The sequence below is a fragment of the Oncorhynchus mykiss genome, chromosome 21, assembly GCF_013265735.2.
Source record: "Oncorhynchus mykiss isolate Arlee chromosome 21, USDA_OmykA_1.1, whole genome shotgun sequence".
NCBI lineage: Eukaryota > Metazoa > Chordata > Actinopteri > Salmoniformes > Salmonidae > Oncorhynchus > Oncorhynchus mykiss.
This window is the reverse complement of record NC_048585.1, coordinates 42,694,730-42,710,522: the sequence shown is the minus strand read 5'-3', so window position 1 is coordinate 42,710,522 and position 15,793 is coordinate 42,694,730. Positions and strand designations below refer to the sequence as shown.

The window sequence follows — 15,793 nt, the reverse complement described above, 5'->3', positions numbered from 1 at the left end:
TGGTGTAATGGTTCAACTAGGACACTCGATATATCCTTGCCGATATGTCTACACAGTACACCTGAGACTGTAGCACTGCGGCCTAGAGTCAACACACACACACACACTCCCTGGTCTCTGCACTCTCAATCACACTGAAAACATTTAGTTCAGGCAATAAGGCCAATCGACGTCTTTGAACGCTGAAAACACCTTTTACAGCTTAAAACTCTGATATGGAGGAAAGACGTTGGTTGGTGTGACTAAGATTTCTCAAGAATGATTCAGGAATACTTAGCTTTTCTTGCGTCTTGTGTTCATTGAGATTGACCTGCCCCCTAAACACCATGTTCTGTGTTATCCTGATATCTTATATATTGATACTTTTTACAGTTGGAACATTTTGAGAAAATATTCTGATAAAAATTCTTATCGTAGTCAGTTAAAATATGCAGTTCAAGTTTAAACTTCTAGAAAGAGTATAGCAGAGAGGGTCTCTGTCACAGTGGCATAACAGCCATCGACCCCGACACGCACTCTGTCACCCGTGGCAACCAATCACCGTTACTACACCCTCTTCATCTCTAAATGAGCCGAGCGCAACGGAATGCTCGTGAGACGCCACACAGATAGCCACAAAAATGCTGTAACTGAGCATGCTCACTGGGGACCCGTGTAATGTCGCCCGGAACGGACCGTTTTAATTTCAGTCATCGCTGTGGCGCCACTCCTGGGATTTATCAGCCTCACCTGTCAGGGCTGGAGCTCTCTCTCTCACACAAACACACTATCTCTCTCCCTAACCTCTTTCTCTGTCGCTGTCTCTCTCTCTCTCACAAACACACTATTCTCTCCCTAACCTCTTTCTCTCTTGCTGTCTCTCTCTCTCTTTATTTTTCTCCTTCTATTTCTCTCTTTTTCCCTCCTCTCACTCTCTCTTTCTCTCGCTTCGTTCTCCCTAACTCTCTCTTTCTCCCTCTATCTCTCTCACAGCCTAACAGAGATTTCAGTTGATCAATAAACATCTCAGCTTGCAATCTGCTCTAGCTAGGCCCAAGAGACACGTGTGTGTGTGTGTGTGTGTGTGTGTGTGTGTGTGTGTGTAGCCATTTTCTCTAACTGAATATAGTGCTATCTAGCAGTGCATGCCTCTCATCAAAGCAGAATTGTTGATTTATACTCTGATGTTGAAATTAGCTCTGGCCCCATTTCGCACTGGCATCCTCCTTATTTTCCATATACTTCCTTAGCCATCACACACTATCAGGGAGGTCCCCAAAGGACAAGTGTCATACCTATACTTCTAAAGACATGATGAAGGGAAGAGGAGGAGGTGGCGGGGAGCTTTATATATCCAGTACCAACAGGGGAAATTAAAAGAGAGGGAGAGAAAATAGGACAAGTCATCAAGAGGACACAGTGAAAAGGGGATTTACAGATGCATCTTCAGTTCACAAACACTGATGTGTAATAGATAGTAAACCTACACACACACATCAAGAGACTGTCCATCTTCACAGACTTCACTGCCTCCGCGGCCAAGAAACGAGCAGCGTTTGACAACGCAAAGCGGCTTCTGCACACCTGTCCGGGAGTAAAGTTTGGCCTCTTCTTCCCAGGCGAGCTGAGGATCATGCTACGGAGCAGAGCTCTTCACAAGTTCAACGACCCGACCGCCGCAAACTTTATCTAGAACTTGAAGGAAACTGCTCCCCCGGCCTGACCGGAGCAACGAGATGGACACTTAGCCTATCTGCAGTGCAGCGTTTGATATGTAAGGCCCAACACATGGAGCCTACTACAGTGCCTTCTAGTGTTCTATTTGCCTGATATGTACATTCTCCTTGTCGTCAGCTGAAATAGTAAGTCTTAATTCAAATAAAAAATCTTAGATCTTTCTTCACTGTTTTCTATGTGGGCTTGTGAAACAGGTCCATTTTTATTTTGATGAGTGACACTAGATCGGCCATAAGCTGTCATACTGCCTATGTTATTAGATTTAACACCCTGTTGTTACTTTACTTGTCACTATTGGTAAACTGTGCTTTCTATAGTTTTTGTTGTTGTTGTATATACAAAGTATGTGGACACCCCTTCAAATTAGTGGATTCGGCTATTTCAGCCACACCCGTTGCTGCTGACCAGTGGTGGAAAAGGTAGTCAGTTGTCATACTTGAGTAAAAGTAAAGATACCTTAATAGAAAATGACTCAAGTAAAAGTGAAAGTCACCCAGTATCCACTACTTGAGTAAAAATCTAAAAGTATTTGATTTAAAATATCTGATACTAAGAAAAGTATCAGAAGTAAATGGAATTGCTAAAATGTACTTAAGTATCAAAAGTAAAAGTAGACACCATTTTAAAAATGTGTTATATTAAGCAAACCAGACGTCACAATAAAACATTTGTAAAAAAAATAATAATAATGATCAATTAAAAAAATTTAAATAAAAAATTGAAAGATAGCCAGTGGCACACTCCAACTCTCAGACATAATTTACAAACGAAGAATTTGTGTTTAGTGAGTCCACCAAATCAGAGGCAGTAGGGATGATCAGGTATGTTCTCTTGTTAAGTGTGTCAATTGGACCATTTTCCTGTCAAAATGTAACGAGTACTTTTGGGTGTCAAGGAAAATGTATAGAATAAAAAGTACATTCTTTTCTTTAGGAATGTAATGAAGTAAGAGTAAAAGTTGGCAAAAAGATAAATAGTAAAGTACAGATACCCCAGAAAACTACTTAAGTAGTACTTTAAAGTATTTTTACTTAAGTACGTTACACTACTGCCGGTGTATAAAATCGAGCACACAGCCATGCAATCTCCATAGACAAACATTGGCAGTAGAATAGCCTAACTAAAGAGCTCAGTGACTTTCAGCGTGGCACCGTCATAGGATGCCACCTTTCCAACAAGTCAGTTTGTCAAATGTTTGCCCTGCTAGAGCTGCCCCTGTCAACTGTAAGGGCTGTTATTGTGAAGTGAAAATGTCTAGGAGAAGCAACGGCTCAGCCGCGAAGTGGTAGGCCACACAAGCTCACACAACGGGACCACTGATTGCTGAAGCACGTAGCACGTAAAAATTATTCAAAACTGCCTCTGGAAGCAATGTCAGCCTAATAACTCTTTGTCGGGAGCTTCATACAATGGGTTTCAATGGCTCGCCGCCATTGGACTCTGGAGCAGTGTAAACGCGATCTCTAGAGCGATGAATCACGCTTCACCAACTGGCAGTCCAACGGACAAATCTGGGTTTGGCGGTTGCCAGGAGAACACTACCTGCCCGAATGCATAGTGCCAACAGTAACGTTTGGTGGAGGAGGAATAATGGTCTGGGCTAGGCTTCTTAGTTCCGGTGAAGGGAAATCTTAATGCTAAGGCATACAATGACATTCTAGACGATTCTGTGCTGTAGCAACAGTTTGTAGCAACAGTTTGGGGAAGGCCCTTTCTTGTTTCAGCATGACAATGCCCCCGTGCACAAAGGGAGGCCCATACAGAAATGGTTTGACGAGATCGGTGTGGAAGAACTTAACTGGCCTGCATAGAGCCCTGACCTCGAACACCTTTGGGATGAATTGGAACGCAGACTGCGAGCCAGGCAAAATCGCGAGTGCCCGACCTCACTAATGCCCTTGTGGCTAAATGGAAGCAAGTCCCCGCAGCAATGTTCCAAGCTTTCCCAGAAGAGTTTAGGCTGTTATAGCAGCAAAGGGGGGGACCAACTCCATATGAATGCCCACGATTTTGGAATGAGGTGTTCAACGAGAAGGTGTCCACATACTTTTGGTCATGTAGTGAAATTGTCACCACGCTCCACTTGGTAAGAGTTTAGCCTAGCTACTGTAACCACTATGTTTCCTAGAGCGTATTTAGGAGCTTGTGTACTAGCATGGGATGCGCGGGTCTTGTTTGGGAAGACACTTCAACTGATGGGAGGTAGTTCAACTGTTTTCTTGTATGTCAAGTTTGGTCTTCTGCTAATATTTAAATTAATTTAAATTAAAGGATGATGACTCAACAACCTAATTTAATAGGGTAGTCGGCTGGGAGGATACTTACATGTTCTAGTTGGAACTGTACATTTTTGAACCAACCAGTCAAACGTGGTAGAGTACTTCAGCATCTTCAACATCTGGAAACACAGTTTGCTTTCTTACAAGAGACCCATCTGAGAGTTTCTGATCACTTTAGAATGCAGAAAGGTTGGGTAGGTCATCTTTATCAAAGTAAAGGGAGAAAAGCTGCAATTTTCATACACAAATTGGTGCCTTTTGTCAAATCATGTCACATACTACTTTTGAAAGAAAACAGAGGGAAAGGAGACTGAACTGACAATTCAAATTTTGTACGCTACCTCACCATCCCCAAATGTGTACAGGGATCGACTCTCTTTACACGCTGAATTCGATACCTTGTCAACAGGCCTCGTGACATACTCACTGTGAGTATGGCAACAAGGGAAGTAAATTGCTTTCTCATCAACTTTGCCAGTCTTCCTCTACTCACAAAATGTCTCAAATTCAAACGCCCACAGGTGCAACAATCGATCCCCAGCTAATAAATAATCCATTTAAGGACTTCTATGCATCTTTATACACTTCTGAACATTTTGATAAATGTTGTAATACTCTAGCTGCCCCTACTATTGATTCAGTTGGGCTGCCAACTTCCATGTAATTCAGTACTGGATGCATACAGATGCCCCACATGTCATTCCAGCATGGTTGAAGATAGAGTATTCCCCCTGTATGCCATTCTCATTGGCTGCTTTGGCAAACTCGCCTATTAACTCTGCTATTTCAGGTTATACCAGAACCATTTGAGTAAAAAAACACTCTCAAGATCTGGAACCAGTGTAGACGTCACATTGGATTGCAAACCTATTCATTAAGGGCCCCTCTAATCAGAAATCACATTTTCTCCGTCCATCGATAGTAGATGGAGCCTTCGCCGTTGTGTTTAACCTTGGCATCAAATCCTTCAATGATTTGTATGTCGACGGCACATTTGCATCGTTGCAACAACTCTCAGCTAAATTTCACCTTCCCAATAGTCATTTCAATAGATAGAAAGGTGCAGCTTTATCCGTGACATGAGTAGTACAGGTGCATTTTGCTCCTCCTACTGTCATAACATAACATTATTCTTTGATAATGGCAAAATATAAATCAGACTTTGTAGCCTTTTTGAGTTTGTTGTGGCAAGAAGGTTGATTTTACTTCGGTGGAAATCGCCCTCTCCTCATTTTGTGTGGATTAAAGACGTCTTACACTTTAGTAGATTGAAAAAGATAGCATTTGTCCCAGGGGGTTCTTCTGGCAAATTCTTCAGAATGTGGCAGCTTTTCTTTACCTACGTAGAGACACTACAATGTCTCTCCACAGGAAACTGCCTGTTCTTATCTGTCTTTGTGAGTGTTTAATATTAGCCTGACTTTTAATCATTATGAAAACCAGCTGTGTTTTTCTTTTCCTTTGTTGTTGTTTTTAATGTAAGTTTTGTTATGAAAGTATTATTTTAAGTATTTCATATTTTTTTATAGGCATATACATTCCTACCTCCTTTAAAAAAAACATGTTTCCATGTTATATTTCAATGTATAAATTCACATATGCAGTATATTTCAATCATTGTTTACACTGAAACAGAAAGAAATCTCAATAAAAATACTTTTCAAAAATGATTTTTTTTTAAAGAAAGACACTAATTAGATAAATAAATGTACTGATTTCAAACACTGGTCGTCAAACTAATGTATACCAATATATAAACATACACAATCCTGTTTGTTCTTATAAGACATTCTTTGAAAATCATGCAAAGTTATATTAATGAATATGACATGTCCTGACATGCACAAAGCATTAAGAACACCTTTCTAATATTGAGTTGCACCCCTCACCTCCACAGGGAAGCTGGCACATGTTGACTCCAATGCTTCCCACAGTTGTGTCAAGTTGGCTGACTGTCTTTTTGGGCGGTGGACCATTCTTGATACACACGGGAAACTGTTGAGGGTGAAAAACCCAGCAGCGCTGCAGTTCTTGACACAAACCTGTGCGCCTGGAACCTGCTACCCGTCCAAAACACTTAAGTCTTTTGTCTTGTCCATTCAACCTCTGAATGCCACACATACACAACCCATGTCTCGAGGCTTAAAAATATATATTTTTAACCTGTCTACTCCCCTTCATCTACACTGATTGAAGTGGATTTAAAAGTGACATCAATAAGGGATCATAGCTTTCACCTGGATTCACCTGGTCATGGAAAGAGCAGGTGTTCTTAATGTTTTGTACGGTCAGTGTACACACGCAAGCCTCATTCGTGGCTCCAACACAGTCAAATGTAAACATTCACACCCATGCACATTCCTATGTATGACCATCACACTAGCCATCCGTGACTCTATGAATGAATGTTGACAACCAGTTAGCCCTTTTACATGCTTGTCATTATACCCTAGACCAATAGGTCACATTCCTGTAGGCCAGGTCACGCGTGTAGCCCTTGCTGTATGGGGTGAAATAATACAACCGACACACACTCACTGCGAACACACATGCTATGAATGAACACACACACACTGCAAACACACACAAACACATTACAGAGGGTCATTCTGTGTGTATGGCTGTGGATTACCTCACTGTGTTCCAGAAGGATTTGCCTGTAAAGCCTGGGGCCTTTGTCTAATACTGGAATGCACTAGGACAGGCATGCCTGACGTGGGCACGTGTGGGTGAGTGTGCGGGTGTGTGGGTTGGTGTTTGGGAAGTCTGAGTGTCAGGGATGGGAAGTTTGTGTGTGTGTGTGTGTGTGTGTGTGTGTGTGTGTGTGTGTTTGCCACCCAACTAGTTTACAATGCTGTTATGACAGGGGACTGTGCTTACTGGAGTTAAATAAATGCAGTCATGCCATCTGTTTTTTCCCCATTGAAATTCTTGGGCCGGCCGTCAAACAGTGTAACATGATTTTTTTGTTATATGCATTTTTGGGGTATAAAAAAAAACGCTTTCATGTGTAAAATGAATCGAATAAAAGCAAGATATAACATATGTAGAAAAGATAATGGACATACAGTATATATTTTTTAGGCCGTAGCAGCGAATACTGAGTTTTCAGCCCCGCCCCTCTGGAAACATCTTGCTCAAAGCTGTGGATATGGATCAAGTTCTGCGCATTACTTATTTTACACACACAGCGCCCTTCACGGTTCTCTCTTTTAATCACCCTCTTCTGAACCATGATGATAGAGTAGGTCTCTACATCATATTTCTGCACAGCTGAAATAAAAACCCTGTGGTGATTTGAACGAGCATTCAAGGCTACATTATGAAGGCTACATAATGAAGGCTACATTATGAAGGCTATATAATGAAGGCTACATTATGAAGGCTACATTATGAAGGCTACAATGAAGGCTATATAATGAAGGCTACATTATGAAGGCTACATTATGAAGGCTACATTATGAAGGCTACAATGATGGCTATATAATGAAGGCTACATTATGAAGGCTACAATGAAGGCTATATAATGAAGGCTACATTATGAAGGCTATATAATGAAGGCTACATTATGAAGGCTACAATGATGGCTATATAATGAAGGCTACATTATGAAGGCTACATTATGAAGGCTACAATGATGGCTATATAATGAAGGCTACATTATGAAGGCTACATTATGAAGGCTACAATGAAGGCTATATAATGAAGGCTACATTATGAAGGCTATATAATGAAGGCTACATTATGAAGGCTATATATTGAAGTCTACATTATGAAGGCTACAATGAAGGCCACATTATGAAGGCTACAATGAAGGCCACATTATGAAGGCTACAATGAAGGCCACATTATGAAGGCTACATTATGAAGGCTTCATTATGAAGGCTACAATGAAGGCTATATAATGAAGGCTACATTATGAAGGCTAAATAATGAAGGCTACATTATGAAGGCTACAATGAAGGCCACATTATGAAGGCTACAATGAAGGCCACATTATGAAGGCTACATTATGAAGGCCACATTATGAAGGCTACAATGAAGGCCACATTATGAAGGCTACAATGAAGGCCACATTATGAAGGCTACATTATGAAGGCCATTATGTCTGTTGTAACGGATATTGCGGTTGAACTACACATTGCATTGGAGCAAAACAATCTGTATTTTGTGTGATGTTGTAGGCTAATCTTTATACTTGCTGCCATATCTTAGCTACTAATCAGAGTTGCTGAAAAAGAACGCTACTACTTTGACTGCTTGTCTGCCTCCTGCTTAGCCAATGTTTGCAATGATGATGAAAAAATAACATACATTTGTTAATTAGACTGCATGTCTAACCCTTTGATATTCTGCTTAGATAGCTGCATTATGAAAGCTACAATGAGTAGCCTTCATAATGTGCTGACCTCTTGACTTTATCCATTTAGTTTTACGTTACAGCCTTATTCTAAAATTGATTAAATGCTCCCCCCCACTCATCACTCTACACACAATACCCCATAATGACAAAGCGAAAACAGGTTTTTAGAAATGTTTGAAAATGTATGTAACAAAATAAATATCAGAAATGCCTTATTTACGTAAATTTGGTTTGAGACTCGAAATTGATCTCAGGTGCATCCTGTTTCCATTGATCATCCTTGAGATGTTTTTGCAACATAATTGGAGTCCACCTGTGGTAAATTCAATTGATTGGACATGATTTGGAAAGGCACACACCATAAGGTCCCACAGTTGGCAGTGCATGTCAGAGCAAAAAACAAGCCATGAGGTCAAAGGAATTGTCCGTAAAGTTCAGAGACATAATTGTGTCAAGGCACAGATCTGGGGAAGGGTACCAAAAAATGTCTGCAGCATTGAAGGTCCCCAAGAACACAGTGGCCTCCATCATTCTTAAATGGAAGAAGTTTGGAACCACCAAGAGTCTTTCTAGAGCTGGCCGCCTGGCCAAACTGAGAAATCGGGGGAGAAGGGCCTTGGTCAGAGAGGTGACCAAGAACCCTATGGTCACTCTGACAGAGCTCCAGAGTTCCTCTGTGGAGATGGGAGAACCTTCCAGAAGGACAACCATCTCTACCAATTAGGTCTTTGTGGTAGAGTGGCCAGACGGAAGCCACTCCTCAGTAAAAGGCACATGACAGCCCGCTTGGAGTTTGCCAAAAGGCACCTAAAGGACACAGACCATGAGAAACAAGATTCTCTGGTCTGATGAAACCAAGATTGAACTCTATGTCCTGAATGCCAAGCGTCACATCTGAAGGAAACCTGGCACTATCCCTATCCCTATGTTGGCCCAGCGTTGTCCGGGTTTGGCCGGTGTAGGCCGTCATTGTAAATTATAATTTGTTCTTAACGGACTTTCCTTGTTAAATAAAGGTTAAATAAAATTGTTGTGGCAGCATCATGCTTTGGGGATGTTTTTCAGCGACATGGACTTGGAGACTAGTCAGGATCGAGGAAAAATTAATGGAGCCAAGTACAGAGAGATCCTTGATGAAAACCTACAGACCTCAGACTCAGGGCAAAGGCTCACCTTCTAACAGGACAACGACCCAAAGCACACAGCCAAGACAACGCAGGAGTGGCTTCGGCACAAGTCTCTGAATGTCCTTGTGTGGCCCTGCCAGAGCCCGGACTTGAACCCGATCAAACATCTCTGGAGAGACCTGAAAATAGCGGTGCAGCGACGCTCTCCATCCAACCTGACAGAGCTTGAGAGGATCTGCAGAGAAGAATGGGAGAAACTCCCCAAATACAGGTGTGCGTCATACCCAAGAAGACACAAGGCTGTAATCACTGCCAAAGGTGCTTCAACAAAGTACTGATTAAAGGGTCTGAATACTTATGTAAATGTTATATTTCAGTTTTTTATTTTTAATACATCTGCAAAAATGACTAAAAACCTGTTTTTGCTTTGAAATTATGGGGTACTGTTTGTAGATGGATCAGGGAGAAAAACAATTTAATCCATTTTATAAAAAGTCTGTAAGGTAACAACATTTGGAAAAGGGGTCTGAATACTTTCCGAATGCACTGTAACTGCATTGGGGCAAGAAACAATCTGCGAGTTTGTACAAACACGTTGATCTTTTGTGTACAACATGTAAATAGCTGCATGTAGCCTAGCTCCCCTCCTGAAAAAAGAACATGAAAACTTGCTTATGTTTAATAGTTTACTGAGACATGGAATGCAGTAGTTGTTGACCATGTCCTTAGTGTAAAACATGAAGTGTGTAGGCTACACCAGTCAAAGGCGTTCATCACCAATCAAAGCAGCACTGAGCGGCAGCGGAGTGCGCAGCAGCTACATTTAAAAAAAAATGTGTGCACATTATTTTTATTTTATTTTTTCTCCAGAAAATCCGGAACCACAGCCACTCTGTAATTTAAAAAAATAGACATAATCTTTGAGAACTAAAAATAATCACCAAAATAAAAGCTTGAAAATTTAAAAAACAATGAATTTAGCAGTATTGAGTTTGTTATTATGTTTGAGCAAAATAACACAACATTAGCCAATGCAAAATGCATAGAATTGCAGGAAATTAGCTTTAAAACGGCCAAATGTTCTCTCAGGTACATGGCAAAAAGTGTAGAATTGCAGCAAATTAGCTTTAAAACTGCAAAAAGGGATCCCAGCTCCATTAAGAAATGTGAAGAATTGCAGGAAATTGACTTAAAAATACCAGCATTTCTCTACACAGCCAAAATGTTCTCTAAAATTCAGCCGGGCCAACCACACCCATTGCAACTACTGCGCCCACCACCTAAGCCCCCTTTTGATCCAGAATAAAACCTTAGAATACCAAACACATCATCCTTCCTCATACCTTTCAATTGCAGTGTAAATAACCTCTAGTACTGTACCTGTGTGTTGTTGTTGCCTAGGTTATGTGGTGTCTATTATGGGCCGGCGAAGGACACTTCCTCACATCCACTCAACAGACTGGGGAGTCCGCATGCAGGCTGAGAGACAGGCCGTCAACTTTGTGGTCCAAGGTAGTGTGGAGGGGACAGGTGTGTGTGTGTGTGTGTGTGTGTGTGTGTGTGTGTGTGTGTGTGTGTGTGTGTGTGTGTGTGTGTGTGTGTGTGTGTGTGTGTGTGTGTGTGTGTGTGTGTGTGTGTGTGTGTGTGTGTGTGTGTGTGTGTGTGTGTGCACGCGCTTGGGTTAACTTCTCTTCTGGCTTTCTGTTTCTTCTCTCTAGGGTCAGCTGCTGACCTGTGTAAGATGGCCATGATCCGTATCTTCTCTCAAGTCTCCTCCTCCAGCTCTCTCTCCGCCAGGTTAGACCAAGACTACATCTCAAATGGTACCTTATTCCCTATATAGTGCACTACTTTTGACCAGAGCCCTATGGGTTCTCGCCATTAGTAGTGCACTATCTACAGAATAGGGTGCCATTTGATATGCATCCCAACTTTGCCTCTCCTCACCCTTCTCTTCCTCCTGTTCTCCATACAATAATGGGCAATTTTCATTCCAGGAATTGACTTTCAATTTATCTTCTGAGTTCAAATTGAATCTACCAACCCTGCTGCCAAGATTCTCTTTCCCTTCCTCCATCCTTCCCTCTTTCCCTCCCTTTCTATCTCCCTCCATGCCTTCCCTTCCTTGCCCTCTCTCTCCCCTCCCTCCGCCCATCCCTCATAATCATAGCTCAGGGTCATCAAGTCATTCCACATCATTCACTTACCTTGCCGCAATCATCAGTTACAACCACTCATCTTTCTCTTTTTACCCTGAGTGCTCTCTCTGACGCAACCCACGTGTCTTCTCTCAATCTTCTCTACTCCCTCCCTCTATTTCTTTTTTCTTTAACCTTTACTTAACTAGGCAAGTCAGTTAAGAACAAATTCTTATTTACAATGACAGCCTACCCCGGCCAAACCCTCCCCTAACCCGGACAACGCTGGGCCAATTGTGCGCCACCCTATGGGACTTCCGATCACGCCGGTCTGTAGTGACGCCCCTAGCAATGCAGTGCCTTAGACCGCTGCTCCAGTCGGGAGGCGGTGTTTTCTTCTCTATTCCTTTGTCTGTCTCACCTCTTGTCCCCTTTTCTTTCTTTCTCTCTTTCTTTCACTATCTCTTTATGTATTATGTCCTGTCCAGGCTGATAGCTCAGCTCCATGACGAGCTGCTCTACGAGGTGGAGGACTCTCAGGTGGGGGAGTTCGCAGGTGAGACATCACACAATCACACAAAGGTCAGACGTCACACAATCCCCCTCTTCTCTCCGGGTCATACACATGAGATATAGAATCTTCACGCTTCATCCTACTTCAACTCATCAGAGATATTCATATGTAATATGTGGTCCTGTGTGGCTCAGTGGGGTCCCGTGTGGTTCCGTTGGTAGAACATGGCACTTGCAACACCAAGGGTCGTGGGTACGATTCCCGCTGGATCCACCCATACAAATGTATACACACATGACTCTAAGTTGCTTTGGATAAAAGCGTCTGCTAGATGGCTTGTATGGTATTATTTATTAGTATGTGTTTCTGTCTTTCCCTTTGTGACACAGTGTTGGTCAAGAACACTATGGAGTCCCTGCAACACATCGATTGTCTGGGAGTTCATCTCAAAGTAAGTGAATAGGACTAAAGAACTAAAAGTAAGGAAAAGCATTTTATTTTTTATTTTTATTTGTACTGTAGCAGTTGTGTGTATTTCATTTGCTGATATTGTCAACCAGGGAGACTGGTTAACTTAACCTATCGTTATGCTATTTTTTATTCTAAAGGAAATAGCGCCGGTCGCTAGCTGAGATATGTGCTTCGCCTTTAATATCTTCAGTAGTTCGCAGAGAGACTAGCAAGGAATCTAGCTAAGTTAGCTTAGCGTAGGCCTAGTACATGTTTTATTGATAAGGTAGTAGCTCCCGTAGCTAGCAAGGAAACTAGCTAAGTTAGCTTAGCGTAGGCCTAGTATGTGTTTTATTGATAAGGTAGTAGCTACAGTAGCTAGCAAGGAAACTGCTAAGTTAGCTTAGCGTAGGCTTAGTATGTGTTTTATTGGTAAGGTAGTAGCTACGGTAGCTAGCAAGGAAACTGCTAAGTTAGCTTAGCGTAGGCTTAGTATGTGTTTTATTGGTAAAGTAGTAGCAACAGTAGCTAGCTACTTCCTGTCTTGCTGTGTGACAGCGGGAGGCCAGGTGAGTGATGATGAGACCCTGAGAGAATCTAGGTCAGTGTGGTGCTACGCACACGCTGATGTCACACACACACACCTCTTCTCCACACTCCTGCCAATGCTGATGTCTTACACACGCTTACATACACACAAATACACCTCAGTTTGATGTCCCCCTCCCCCACCCGGTGTGTTTTACCCAGGTCCCCCTGAAGGTGGCGGTCTCAAGTGGCAAGTCCTGGGGCTCCATGTCCGAACTACACCTCCCCCAAACATCTCTCCCCCCCTCTTCCTGAGTCCCTCTCTCCATCTCTTACTCTATCTCTCTCCCTCATTGTGCTGCATCTCCATCGCTATGGAAACCAGGCAGCTGCAGCTCCTCCAAGCTCCCAATTCTCCTTCTCGCTCCCTCTCTCTCTCCCTCTCTCTCTATCCAATTCTCTTCCTCACACACACACACGCCTCTCTCTCTCTCTCTCTCTGCCCGTATCAGGGGGCAACGGCAGGAGCCTCCCACTGGAACGCATCAGTTTCTTTTTTTTCAACCTCCCTCCATTTTGTGGAATTGTAGTCCTCCTATCTTCACATTTTTCTGTTCTCACCCCTCTTCTTTAGATTTTTGGTTTCTGTCTTCCGTTGCCAAGGCAAAACCAGACTTTGAGAAATTTGTTTGGCACTGTTGCCTTTTTAAAAGTATTTCTCAGCTAAAGTAAATATACCTCATTAGCTAGATAACAGTCAGAGTTTTTTTTTGAAGGTTCTATACTGTTTGATTGTATTTATTAACTGATATCCTGTCTGAATTTCCTATTATTGCATTAATTGTCAAGCAAAGCTGGACTCGTCAATGTATTTCTACAATAAAGTGAAACAATCTAGTCTTTGCATTTCTTTAATAAACTTATATTTTCTTTATTCAACCTCTCGCTCTTCTCCCATTGGAGTGATTCGCTGATTTCAAACAGATCGTCTAATTCCACTCGCCCTGGGCGCAGTCAGCCATTCCTTGTTCATTCTGAACTAGTCTTTTATCAGCTTATTTGGCTACTGGAGAGCCTCGCTCTTTTGTCTCTCTGTCACACACAGTGCCTGACCCAGTTCCTGGTCGCTGCCAGAGATGGTGAGATCTTTGGCGGCAGGTAGCCGACCTATTTGATGTATGTCACAACATCACTGGGATGCTAATGTGACGTTTTTAGTTGTTGTTTAGAACTTGTTTTCTATTGTCCTGCCATGTCTTCAGACATTCAGAGTAAACAGTGTGTCTGTCCTTTTAAGTGCAGTTGCCATAGAAATAGAATAAGGATACGAGTTGCAGAGTACACCTATGTGTCTTTATGGAGATGATCTTGGAAAGTATCAGTCAGCTTACAGGGATTTTTCAACTGAGTGTATTTTACCCTGACCAATGGCCAGGTCACTACAATAGCAGGCAAGTTCCCTCCTCTCCTCCCCTCCTCCTTTTCCCTTTCATTGTTCCACAGCTCAAGGGAACCCAGCCACAGCTCAAGGGATGGGGGACGGACGGACGTAAAAGTGGCATGTGTGCAATTTTTGGAGAGCGTGTTCACTACAGGGGGAGGATGGAGGGTAGTGGAGGAGAGCCTCAGTGTGCGAGTGACTCAGCCTACTACTACACAAGTTGATAATGGTTACAACCTTTGGTAACCCAATGCTTTGTTTGTATGGAAACAGACGGTTCTGTATGTGTTATATAATGACTATTATGTGAACGAGTATGATGTGTGATGGACGGCTATTTGTGTTCATTATAATAACTAAAAGAACAGAATGGTATGTTAACAGGAAACCAAGGCCAAAGGGTCCCTTAAAAGCCTGCAGTTGTCAAGGGCAACAGAGTTATCTCCAGATAGCCTACCAGCATCCCCATGGCGACAGGGTAGATGGGTGTTGAGTGAGAGAGAGACCTAAGGCTGGATCCATGCTAATGGCAATTTAAGGTTAACAATATAGTTGTTTGATTTTTAAAGCCTCTATATCAAGGTGAATATTGTAGTTTGCTTTTTGGAGCCTCTATACCAAGGTGAATCTAAAATGATAGAGTTTTCTCTATTACCTTTAGCCTGGGTACCAGTCTGGTTGTGCTAATATCCCTGTCCTTGTACTCCATGTCATACGCCAAACAGAAGTAAGCACAAAACAGGTCTGGACTTCAGGCTATATTGCCTATAGTTCTAGTTGAATCTCTCGTGGACAGACTACATAAACATTAATGGTACCATAGATTTGTCATGATACAATGGGATGTGTGAAATATCAAGTAGCATTAGTTACGGTGCTTTGGACAAATCCCGATTTTGTAGGTGTTGGCATCTTTCGAATTTAGTTATATAGTTGGCCCATAGACTTGCCTGCAACTTGCAAAGAGAGAGGGGGGAGCTCTTTGTTCGGGTTCCGAACCCCGTTCTAGCTCTTCTCTTTACACTTAATCGAGCATCTGACCAATTACGCAAGACTTTAGTTCTGGGTTTAACCGAGATTAAGCTGAATCTAACAGTGTCCACTTTCTTTAATATGACAAACGATATGATATTACATGATCATTTAAATCAACGTTCAAATCAATTGACCGGAGGAACATATAAAAGCTTTATGCATTGTTGTTTTAATTGATACAATATGTACATCCATTTTTCTT

General features: G+C 42.1%; 1 protein-coding gene across 1 annotated transcript in view; it reads left to right on the top strand.

Moving 5' to 3' along the window:
• poln (polymerase (DNA directed) nu) overlaps positions 1-14,054 on the top strand; it is an 81,606-nt gene extending 67,552 nt beyond the window's left edge. Inside the window, exons 20-24 of the mRNA XM_036956511.1 lie at positions 10,887-10,997; positions 11,204-11,282; positions 12,112-12,179; positions 12,527-12,588; positions 13,338-14,054. Of these exons, the coding sequence (XP_036812406.1) occupies positions 10,887-10,997; positions 11,204-11,282; positions 12,112-12,179; positions 12,527-12,588; positions 13,338-13,430 (413 nt within the window). The 3' untranslated portion in view covers positions 13,431-14,054. The remainder of the gene's footprint in view (positions 1-10,886; positions 10,998-11,203; positions 11,283-12,111; positions 12,180-12,526; positions 12,589-13,337) is intronic.
• The last annotated feature ends 1,739 nt before the right edge of the window (positions 14,055-15,793 follow it).